The 12,567-nt window shown below is 41.0% G+C and overlaps 1 protein-coding gene across 1 annotated transcript; it reads left to right on the top strand.

The window, feature by feature from the left end:
• The first annotated feature begins 2,135 nt into the window (after window positions 1-2,135).
• On the top strand, window positions 2,136-5,431 carry LOC133024818 (12-(S)-hydroxy-5,8,10,14-eicosatetraenoic acid receptor-like). The gene is made up of 3 exons (XM_061091984.1): window positions 2,136-2,290; window positions 3,444-3,819; window positions 4,919-5,431. Exons 1-3 carry the CDS (start codon window positions 2,136-2,138, stop codon window positions 5,429-5,431), a joined length of 1,044 nt encoding a protein of 347 aa, XP_060947967.1.
• The last annotated feature ends 7,136 nt before the right edge of the window (window positions 5,432-12,567 follow it).

Here is a 12,567-nt window from a genome sequence, read left to right as displayed (position 1 = left end):
ATCGTGACGATTTGATAAAGGTTATTTTAAGAGATGACGAGAGATCTTATTTAGCGAAACGTTTTTTATTTCCATGCTGATATGAATCAGTTCCCCATCTGCATCAAGGGGAGTTACCAAAACTTTTCCGATATAATATTTTATTTCACTATTTCATAACCACAGAAATCGGCCTCTTGACATTTTGATATGAAAGATGAAAATATAAGGAGAGATAATGTTCGGGGGAGAATTGAAACCATGAAGCTCAGAGGTTGTGAAGCTGAACTCAAATCAAAGATCTTGTAAGATGATGTTGTCTTTGACATAAAATGATGACAAAAAATATCTTTAAGTTTTACATAAAGAATCTTACAGCTTTTGACAAACGGCTGTGAGAACAAGCAACACCTGAAACTGAAGAGCAGGGGGGCACACAATCAATCAATCAATCACTCAATCAATCAATCAATCAATCAACCAATCAATCACTCAATCAATCACTTAATCAATCACTTAATCAATCATTCAACAGTGAGGGAAAAAAACACTTTAAACTGAGAAAAAGGAAAACGTAGAAACTTGTGAGGAAGTTTCTCTCGAGTGCAACAGATGTTCAACAGAACACATCAACAGAATTACAATATTTACACCTGTGGTACGATTGGAGATAATATTTATTTCAGTCTTTCCTCCTCAGTGCAGCAACCGGATGTTTCAGGACGAGTGTGTACAAACACTCCATGGTAACTTCTGTGGAAGAGACAGGATGTGGCAATAACTGTGGTGGACTGAAACATGGTTGACAAACCACATGTGTTTTCAGACATGCAATCTATAGCAGAAGTATTTCACTTCTGCTATACTTCACTTCACACTTCTACTGTCACTTACATCAAGTCTTGGGACAGAGACACACTGTGTGGAGTCTGATGTAAATACACAAAGCAATAGATTAGTTATTCAGATCAGTTCAAAGCTTCAAATCATGAGTATGCACGGATACTGATAATAAGGAGTATTTGGTTGTGTTGTGGGTATTTCGTCATGTTGTGAGTATTTCGTCATGTTGTGAGTATTTGGTGGTGTTGTCAGTATTTTGTTGTGTTATGAGTATTTGGTTGTGTTGTGAGTATTTGATCCCGTTATGAGTATTAGGTCCCGTTATGAGTATTAGGTCCCGTTATGAGTATTTGGTCGTGTTATGAGTATTTGGTCATGTTGTGAGTATTTGGTCATATTATGAGTATTTGGTCGTGTTGTGGGTATTTGGTCATGTTATGAGTATTTGGTTGTGTTATGAGTATTTGGTCATGTGAGGAGTATTTGGTTGTGTTGTAAATATTGAGAAGAAAAACACAATTTAAACTAAACTCTTGAATCAATAGTCACAAATAAAAACTTGCAAAGAAACAACCTGCAGTTTATTCCTTCCAAACTCTTTTTAGATGTTTTGGATCTATATAACAAAATTAGTATTGTGTAGTTTCCCTTTGGTCTTAGGGTTAGGGTTAGGGTTAGGGTTAGGGTTAACCCTAACCCTAAAGAGTTTGTTATTAAAGGGGATTTTCTCCAGGAGATATCACTGCACAACGCTCGACGTGTGCAGGCATGATTGTTTTTCTATTGACGGCCACCTGAGGAATTTTCACAAGCATTGGCTCCATTATCCAGGGAAGTCACCTCAACTGCTCGGACGTTATCTCCCCTTAATTCTGAATTAATGATGTCACCAAACCTGTTGCTGAAGGCATTTTAGCTGGAAAGATATATGTCATATTTCTGTATCCAGTCAGATCTTCTCTCTAAACCACACCTCTAGCTCACTATATATTCTTCCTGTCTGCAGAACCAGCCTCTCTCACACAGAGGCGACAGACGCACTGACACAAGGTGTAGATGAGCTCAGCACTTCCCTGTGTTTACACGTCTCCTCCTCCTCTGGGACTTGTGGCTCGGGGAGGTCCAGGCTTCACGGAGCTCCAGAAGAATCACGGATCAGAGTCGGGACGGGAACCGGAGCCTGAGCAGAGGAGACGCCTGAAGCATGAAGGATCAAACTCTGTGACTCTTCTTCTTCACTTTGCTGCAGGGCCTCATCAGACAGGACGACTGATTCACTTCCTCCACCTTGATTTTTTTCCATCAGCAAAATCATGTCTACAAATGATACAACTGATACAACTGATACAACTGATAACTGCAGAGTGGACAATAATGTCACGTATACAAATCTCTCCTGGGTGATGTATGGAGAGTTCGCCCTGGGTCTGCCGCTCAACCTGTCGGTCCTCTTCATCTTCATCTTCAGGTGAGAGGAAACACGACCTCATCACTTCACTTCTTCACAAAAACAGAAGAATATGAACGTGAGCTTTTCGAGCAGGAGGCGTAAAAACTGAAGTTTGCACAAATTTCCTGATTGATTCAAGAGTGAATATCAGGAGAAAGTTAATCAGGAATCATCCGGCAAAATAATTTTGTCCTAGTTCTTCTTGTGCTTTCTACAAACCTAGAGAGTGATTTATTACTATGCAGAACTATGCAGTAATAAACTCGTGCTCTCAGCAGAACACGATGACGACATTGTTAACATCCTGTTTGAATACTTGTTTGTTATTACGTAAGTTGACAAAAGTGTGTTTATCGACAGTTTGTCGTATTTCTGCACAAACTCAAGAACGAAGTTATCTTTAAAACTAAAGCGAGTAATTTATGTTGCAAAGGATTCATGCAACGGAAACTACTAAAACTATTCAGGATGCAAATGAAAAACTTTTTTACTTCTCTAAACACTTTGACAACTTGTGCATCAGAGAGGCGTCTCAGCTCATCTTCGATCAGAGGAAACAAGTCGAGCCGCTCCGTGGTCGGAGATCGACTGATAAACACGTCGAGAGATTTCTGAACAGAGAGTCACTGTTTTCTTTGGCATCAGTGGATTTCCACCACTGATGCACAGTGTGAAGAGCAGAAAGAAAAGAACCATAAATTATTCTCTGGGGGAAAAAATCCTATCCTATAAAACTTCCTGGATCCGCGCCCTGATCCAGATTTGCATATAAAGTTCTTCTTTGACCAAACCTGTCCACCGAGTTTTGTTGAAATCCGTTTCAGAGGTGACAACTATAAGAAAATACAAATACAACCAAATGTATAGAGCTTGAAATCAGAAAATAAACATAAATATGCCTAGTTTATCCTTCACATGTAAAGGTTTTCTATATCAGCAACAGAAACGCAGACACCAATATCAGCCGACAGGAGAGGAGCTCCGGCTAATTTCACTTTTTTAAATCCGCCTTTCACAAAACACCAAGTCTCAGTATGTCTGTGTTGTTGTGTGAATTCCTCACAGCGTCCATGACACCTTAAGATTCTGAAGAGGTTTGAAATAAAAATCTAGGTTCTTCTGCTCTTTTATGTTTAATCTTTTAATTGTGTGAATAACTTTCCCTTTTCAGATTCAAGTTCTGGAAGAACAAAAGCATCCTGCTCTTCAACATCGTGGTGGCTGACTTCCTGCTGGTGGTGTGTCTCCCGGTCCGGGCCTACTACTACCAGGTCGGCCTGCGGCGCAGCGAGGACAACGGCGTGTGCAAGGTCATGCTCTTCATGCTCTTCCTCAACCGAGGAGCCAGCATCACCTTCCTCATCACGCTGACCATCGACCGCTACTTCAACGTGGTCCACCTGGGGAGGAGGAACTTTGTCCGAGTGCTGAAGAAGTCTCCCCAGTTCTCCATCATCATCTGGGTCCTGCTGCTGCCGCTCACCGTGCCCACCATGCTGCAGAAAGACGGCTGCTGCAACAGCTTCGGACGAAACACCACAGAAGAGGTATTTGTTTCCTTTTGCTCGAGCTGTAGAAGTTCACCTGGCACGTGGAGGTCTTTCAGTTCTATTCCGCTCTGAGCATCAGCAGCAATATGAACTGCAGCTTCTGACAGGCTCACACTTCCTTCCTTCAAGATTAAATAACTTCTGATTCTGATTCTGATATCTAATCTCATTTCCTCACTTCAGTTCCGTCACAGCAGCGGCTGCAGTAACAATCTGAGGCCTGTGCACATTCTAGTTCCAATAACTAGTCGATTCATCCATTTGTGAATCTGTTGATTGACAGAATATTTATCTGCAACTTAAAATAGTTATAGTTAATCAATAATTAAAATAATGATAGTTTAAAGCTGATGGAAGTTTAGATATTTCAGTGTTCGGGTGATGAATCCTAATTGTGAGCATCATAAGTATAATCACAATTACACGTTGCCAGTGGTGGAAAGTAAGAAGTAGAAATACTTTGTTACTTTTTCACATAACTGTACTTTACTTGAGTATTTATTTTCCTGACGACTTTTTACTTTTACTCGTTACATTTGAGCACAAATATCTTTCTACTTCATACATTCTCAAAACTGTTTATAGTTGATTCTTTGTTGTCTCTAGAAGTTCAGATGCACTGGTCCATTACTATTTGAACCTCAGTATCTAGGGTTCAAAATTGGTCAAATTATACATTATATACATTATATTCATATTGTTGTTATAATTTTTCAGTCAGCTGAGATAAATCTTGAGGAGAAACATTTTGGGTTGTTTTGTGTCTGTATAGGACTACTATAAAAAGCATTTTGCATTTTTAATTTTGGTACTTTGACTTTTGATACTTAAGTACATTTCAACACCAGATACTTTTGATACTTAAGTACTTTTAATATGAGCTACTTTAAGACTTTTACTCAAGTCATTTTCTGACGGGTGACTTTCAGGTAAGATATCTGTACTTTTACTTAAGTATGGCTTTCAAGTACTTTGTACACCACTGCACGTTGCAATATTCCACCACTGCACCACAGAGATTTAACTTTTGACCAATCATAAACAAGCCTCATGTTGATTTACTTGCAATAAAGTTGTTCTTGTCTCTTTCTTTGAGGACGTGGTGGACACATTGAGAGAGGTGGTCTTCTTCTCTGAGATCCTCATCCCCTTCGTCATCCTGGTCTACTGCACGGTGCGCATCGTCCACCGGCTCCGGAAGAAGACCGTCGGGGAGAAGGCCAAACTGAGGAGAGCCGTGTGGCTGGTCATGTCCGTGGCCGTGGTCTTCTCCATCTGCTTCCTGCCGTGCGCTGTGGCCCGGGCCGTGCTGCTGAGCGTCCGGAGGAAGAACTTACAGGAAATGGAGAAAGCCGTGGTGCAGGTGTACGACGGCCTCATGGTTCTGTCGTACACCGACTGCCTGCTGGACCCGCTGGTCTACTGCCTGAGCAACACGGGGTTTAAAAACGCTTACATCTCCACCTTCTGCCCCACGTTCCTGCAGAAGAGGCTGAAGAAACACGACATCAGCTCAACGACAGGAACCAACACGGTTACGACCTCTGCAGCCAGAAAAATCTCACTGCCGTTATCAGGCAAGGGAATTGTTCTTCTGCCGAAACTGTGAATCTAGATCTGAAGGCCTCGGCCGTACAGATGAAAACCACCGCTTCTGTTCTGAGCTCCTGGGGCACATCGGACTCTTTCTTTCTATCGATGATGAACATTAAAGGTCATCGAGGGTCGTCTCACCGGCAAGAACAGCGCCACGGCAATATATGATTGAAGGGTTTGAATGGAAATGGAAAAGTGGATGAAGTGATGAGGGTGAGTTGAGGGAAAGAGCAGTAAGGGATGAAGGAAAGAGGATGAAGGGATGAGGGATGTTTGTGATCCTTTGGCCGGGTTCTGACTCCGCTGCTTCCATTAAGCAGCGGAGTCAGAGCTGCAGATTTGGGTTTTGCTTCAAAGTAAAAGTCAGATCGTGTCGCTTAAAATTTATTTTTATATCTGCTTTTACTTATAATATATTAAAGTATTTGAATTCTTGTGAGTCTGCGTTCAGGAGCCGAGAGAATGTGACCTTTCCTTTTCTGATTACATTTTAATCTGACTCCTGCAGGACTTACAAAGTGCTCAGAAGATAAAACTTGTGTGTTTGCAGAAAAACTCGTCCATCATTTCAAAGCACTTCACCCGTCTCTTCTCACCGTCGTGTGATTTCTACTCAGAGCGACATATTGTGAACGTCTCCGTGTATTTAAATGTCAGCGGCCGGCAGAGACGGATCACTTTGCTCCTCGCATTCGTTTCTGCCTCTTTTATAATCAGAGTAAATCTGAAGTCTGAAAACCATGTCCTACAGGAGCCTGGAAGGATTTTTTGAAACTCTCCTCCCTCACAGAGTTTACAGGTCGTTGGTGAAGTTGATTATCACAACTGGATCATTTGTTTATCGCAGTGCAGCTGACTGGAGATGTTTGTGTACGGCGACAGTAAACACACAGAATACAGGTGATGCAGCTGCACAACTACAAACCAGCAGGAGACCACTGATCTAAACACACTTCACTTTGACCTGCAGACGATCACAGGAAGCCGCCACAGACTCTGAGCCCAGGTTCCAGGCACATTCCCACACGTCCTTATCAGATGTATTCGCCTCTTTGAACACTTTTAAGGCGTGACCCTTTTGCCCTGGGCGGGTTTAAAGGGTTTTGCATCAGCCGAGCTGCAGGGCAGGAACAGTTTTTTTTTTAGATTCTAGTGTAATCTTGAATACCACGGCAACCACAACAACAACAACAACAACAGAGACAGGAAGTGTGCAAACAAATATGAAAAGTATTGAGTAGAAAAGTTAGATTCTTTTTAGTTTCACATGTCGATCTGAAGCCGATCTTTAGGCTCTGGAATTGGTCTGGTGCATGGCTCCTCTTTTTTATCCTGAGATGCTTGTATTGTCTGATATTGTTTTTTATTATTGTATATATATTATTAATATTTGCGTCACCAACACTGTGAATCTCCTGCTGTGTTCTCACATGGGGCCACCTGCTCTGTGAGACACTGACCTGTTGCTAGCAGGGTCAGCAGGCGGCTGTGCTCCTGTAGAACCTGGTGGATCTGCTGGATGTTCTCCAGCAGCTCACAGGGACGAGCTCCAGTCTGCAAACAACCACACACGTTTCAATCTCTGAGGGTTTACTGCCATCTAATGGACAGAGGAAGAACTGAGGTTAAAGTTGACATCAGATCATTTTGATATTGTATAATGTAAATATTTGCTTCTCAATAAAGTGACCTGCTCTTAAAGCAACACAAGCTCAGTGTTTTTTGTTAACAGCTCATCCACACCGGCTCAAATCTCATCGGGTTTCCAAGTGGACGTCTTCCTCAGCGTCTTCTTCATTCAGGAGAGTGTCCGGACTTCAGGGGGGGAGCAGTGGTGTATAAAGTACTTGCAAGCCATACTTGAGTAAAAGTACAGATATCTTACCTGAAAGTGACTTCGGTAAAAGTGAAAGTCACCCGTCAGAAAATGACTTGAGTAAAAGTCTTAAAGTAGCTCATATTAAAAGTACTTAAGTATCAAAAGTATCTGGTGTTGAAATGTACTTAAGTATCAAAAGTAAAAGTACAAGTACCAAAATTAAAAATGCAAAGTGCTTTTTATAGTAGGCCTATAGAGACACAAAACAAACCAAAATGTTTCTCCTCAAGATTTATCTCAACTGACTGAAAAATTATAACAACAATAGGAATATAATGTATATAATGTATAATTTTACAAATTTTGAACCCTAGATGAGAGAGAGAGAGAGAGAGAGAGAGAGGCGTGCGTGCGTGCGTGCAGCGCCAACCTCCACTGCTCAAGTAACGAGCCAGTTTGAGAATTTAAGAAAGTAGAAAGTACACATATTTTTGTTCAAATGTAACTAGTAAAAGTAAAAAGTCGTCAGGAAAAGAAATACTCAAGTAAAGTACAGATATGTGAAAAATCGACTTAAGTACAGTAACAAAGTATTTCTACTTTGTTACTTCCCACCACTGGTGAGGAGTGGGAGTGAAACAGGAAATGTTTTTTACTGAGTCCAACGTTGTGTAGAGATCTATCCAACTAATATCAATATTACAAGAGGAGCTGTGTAGAGAAGCCCTCAAAGGAACATCATCAATACTCGTGTTTCACAGTATGACAGATCTACGTCATCCTTTTCCTTTCAAACCTACTTGTTCCATGTTTTTATTGACAGTCTGAGATGATTCAATGTCGGCAGCAGTCGGTTGGGATGGTCCAGAGGTCACGGGGTCATCAGGGCTCAGCGGGGGGGCCACCACTGGCTCACCCTGAGGGGACGGCAGGTCCGGTGTGCGGCCCTGGAACTCCACGCCACCGGCTCCAGAGGACGGACCTGGATCTGTGCGTGGACTGGTTCTGTCCGTGGGTATCTCAGCAGACATCTCCGGACGATGACCTCTCCTGTTTGTCCTGAGCTGTAAACAAACACACAAAAAACACGTTACAATGACAATTAACTAAACTTCTCTGAGAAGAAAGACCTTGTTCTTATTCGCCTGTTCTGTAAACACTGTTTCTGACAAAAAAGTCTCAAGGTAGCAAGGAGGAAAACAAGTTAAACAAATGTAATGTAAACAAAAAAGTTTTAGCGTTAATTTATGATCAATTTTAAACATTGCGTGAATAACACACGAACGTAGCTAACTTCAGATGAACAAAACTATAATAATGAAGAAAGACAGCTGATAAAAACTAAAAGGTTGAAACAAAGTTAGAGATGAAACTCTGAATTAATGAAACTTGAACTAAACGCAGATAAAGAAAATATGTGTAGTTTGAGGCAGGAGACATTTTTAAACCTGCATTAATCATAGACCGTATATATAAAGGTATTCACTGAATGAATCGTTAATTCTTTGTTACCTGTCGTCAGGTTCAGTTGAGGGAAGTTTACTGTTGCTACAGTTACGCGTCACTTCCGGCTCTGCGGTTTATTTCATGTCGGTTTATCGCGTAAAAGCAGATAAAACCGGTGAAGTTCAAACATGTGACTTGATATTAAAACTAAATCTGACGCGGGAATAAAAACGTGACGGAAAACGTTTTACAGCAGATTCGGCTCAGCTGCACGGAGACAGATGACTTCCGGTGAATCCCTTCAAAATAAAAGTTCAGTCAGTGCGTTCTCATTTGGAAAATGTATTTTTTTTGGTTCTGGGACATTTTTTTAAAAATAGTTATAAAATTGAGAACTAATATTGAATTTAATTTAAGCCTAACGAAGTAATTTATATACAGTCTATATATTTTACACAAGAATACTTTGTGTTGGTCTGTATTACCTGGAATAGCCACACGGTGGCAGGATAACCCAGCAGTCTAACTAATGGCTTTGAGTGTGGTGTGAGATGAAGCTGGATTTAAGAAGTAATGTGTTCAATGATGTGATCAATATCCAGAATGAGATCCAGATCACAGGGGAAACCTCCTAATAAACTGTGATATCTCCCAGTAGAGTTCAAACCTCCACCAAGGTCTTACTGGTCCTTGAAATTCAATCAAGCTGCATCTAATCACACACACTCAGTCAAATCTGTTCCCTAAATACACTAATCATCAAGATCTGTGAATGTTCTGAATCCTTCAACGTTAAAGAGAAAATAAGATCCTCAATATGCCGCCTGATCCAGATCTGGACCAAAACTTAATGAGTTCTTTCCTGACTCGTATCACATCATTGTTGTAAGTGTGTTGGTAATTTGTCGTGTGGTTTTTGTGTAATCTTGTTCACAAACAAACAAATAAACAGACAAATGCACGTCCCTGGCAAAGGGAACAACTGCTTCCTGTTCAACTGAACCATTAAGCAGATGTCACATTGGATCTCAGTGGATTCAAGCTCAGAATTGGCCTGTAGATGTGAGATGATTATATTTAAATGATTGAAAACGTGTGGATTCAATGATTCTCCAGTAGTTTTACTGCATCAACCAAATGAATTTGAGCAGATTTAATGATGAAACAATGACAAGTCTTCTTTCTTGGTAGGGAATTCACTTTTATTCCATTAAAAATAATTGAAGCATTTGCAAAAAGCCATCGTCAGAGCTCCATTTCCAAAAATCCAAACAGTCAGATTTGGCTGTCAAACTCACGGCCGAGCCATGATACTGGAAGCAGGAGGTGTTCCAACGCAGCACAGATCCAAGGTGGCGCCCTGCCACATCCAGAAAGACTCATCTCCTCCTTCTCCTCCTCCTCCTCCTCCTCTTCCTCTCTGTTCTGTCCCTCTCTTCTGTGATGGTGATGCCAGGCTTCAGAGGCCCTGGCACCAGCCTCCTCCTGCTGGTGTGTGTGTGTGTGTGTTTACAGGCTGTACCATCAAAACATACACATATACTGTACAAACACACTCGTGCACAGATTAGCGGCGATGACAGACGAGTCACGAACTGGAACATCGCTGCAGGCTGAGACCAGAGGAAGGAGGTCGTCCAAAATCCTGCGACGCAGCAACACAAAGGAGCAAACACCAACGTGGGTTTCTTTTCATCTCCTGTTCAAACCGGCCTGAAGAGTCAGTAAAAGGAAAGCAGGAGAAATATAATGCAAAATTTTAAATAGAGGATAAAGAAATGTTTGTGGACAAATTCCCAAAAATTATATCAAAGCTTTAAATCACGAGTAAAAGAGCCTGAGGGGCTGAGATGGTCAACACCATGGATACCGATATTGGGGAGTAAAATAAATTCTGGTAACTACATATCGGCCTGTATATATTTTTTTTAGAAAATAAACATTTTTAAGATAAATTCACCTTTTCTGCATCGTTTGTTCTGTAAAATATATGTTTTTATGTGAAACATGTTGGAACAAACATTCACTTGGACTCCAAGATTAACTGATTTGAAGGTCAAAGCTCAAGGTCACTGTGACCTCACAGGTTTTTCCACATTGTCAACATATTATTTTACCTCATGAGAATCAAATTTGGCCCAAAGGTTCAATAAAACTCAAATGAACTGATCCAAGGTCACGGTGACTTAATGAGTCTGGAAAAAAAATGAGGAAAATGTTATTTTCTTGAAGAAAATAGTGTCAGATTTATTACTGTGTAAAATACTCTTATTGATATTGTAAGGATTATTCTGAGCGTAGTGAATGGGCTTTTTGACGGCTTCAACGTGCTCAAAAATATTTTAAAGTTTGCAGTAAATTAGAAAGTTGTAAAAATGTACGTATTCTGGAGTATTTGGAAATGGGCGTGGCAAAATGGCTCAACAGCGCCACCTGGAACGCAGCCCCTAGGTTTCCGGATAAGCGATCTTGAACAAAATCGGGACAAAGGTGAATCGTGACCAAACATAGAAAAAAGCCTCTAGGAGCATTATGAAAAACGCAACAGGAAGCCCGCCATTTTGGATATGGTGGCCATTTTGGCCATATTCCACATTTTTACTTTGACAAACTTGTCGTAGGGCTTTCATCAGATCAACTTAAAATGTAGGTGAGTGTCATCACAACAAGATGGAGATCTAAACTTGCTTGAATTCCAACTTTTCGTCACACTGTGCTACTGTGAAGTGGCGTCAAAGTTTGGTTACACGCCATTAAAACACGAGCTTCTACTGTATATCTCAGACATATTTGATCCAATCGAGTCCAAACTAGACATGTAAGACAGGAGTCAGAAATGTAGATGTAAGACATCTACACAGAAATCATGATTTTAAATCACAGCGCCACCTGCTGGCTACAGGAAATGTCTTGTTTTATGTCTTACACTTGGATGTATTCCTCCTCATCCACTTTTCGCGAACCATGTCAAACTTTGTCAAATGGGTCTCAAGACATTGATAATGAAGACATAAGATTACTGTGACTTTTCATCAATGGCGTGGCATCAAAGTTCATCAGCTCGCCATGACACACGAAATCGCTGTAACTTCCGTGTTCATAGGTCCATCTCCCTCAAACTACATGTGTGTATTAACAGCCCCCCCCCCCCGAAGATATTCATATGGTTTTAAGGAATGGGCGTGGCAAAATAACTGACTAGCGCCCCCTAAAGGCCAGCCCCGGCACTACGATTGGCCGACATCTACAAAAATCAATAGGGACATGTGTCTTTTCATGACAAAGAAATAAGTCTCTTGGATACATATGCTAGACCAAACAGGAAGTCCGCCATTTTGGAGCCATGTCAACAAGATGGAGATATAAACTGCCTCAGTATATTGGATTTCATCACATGGTGTGACCGTGGCTTCAAGGTTTTATGACACGCCATCAAAACACGAGCTTCTGTATCTTTGGCATATTTGGTCCAATCAAGTCCAAACTAGACACATAAGACAAGAGTCGCGACTCAAATGAGCTGTATATATAAAAGAACACTTCAAAGGATTCGTTAAGCAAATAATTCTTTGTTTGTCAGTTTGCTATAATGTCACAGTGTCAGTGATGTTAGAATCCTTTGATGTCTTAGATGTAAAGGTGAAAGATTTTTACGATCTGAAGAGAGAAAAGAGTGTTTTTGACCTGAACAGATCTATTAGTCTAGTATAGATAGCAATAGCACCACCAACTGTTGCTCTTTTCAATTGTGTGTTAACACGTGGGGAAAAGAGGACGTGAACGAGAGAGGGAGGAGCAGAGATCTGTTTCTGTTCAGAGGAAAATAATCTGTTCTACAGTCACTGGCAGCAGCTGAAATGGAGCAGCAAGAAAATCAACTGGAC

The sequence above is a fragment of the Limanda limanda genome, chromosome 18 (assembly GCF_963576545.1).
Source record: "Limanda limanda chromosome 18, fLimLim1.1, whole genome shotgun sequence".
Taxonomy (NCBI): domain Eukaryota; kingdom Metazoa; phylum Chordata; class Actinopteri; order Pleuronectiformes; family Pleuronectidae; genus Limanda; species Limanda limanda.
The sequence above is the reverse complement of the archived record's forward strand: the minus strand, read 5'-3'. Positions and strand labels throughout refer to the sequence as shown.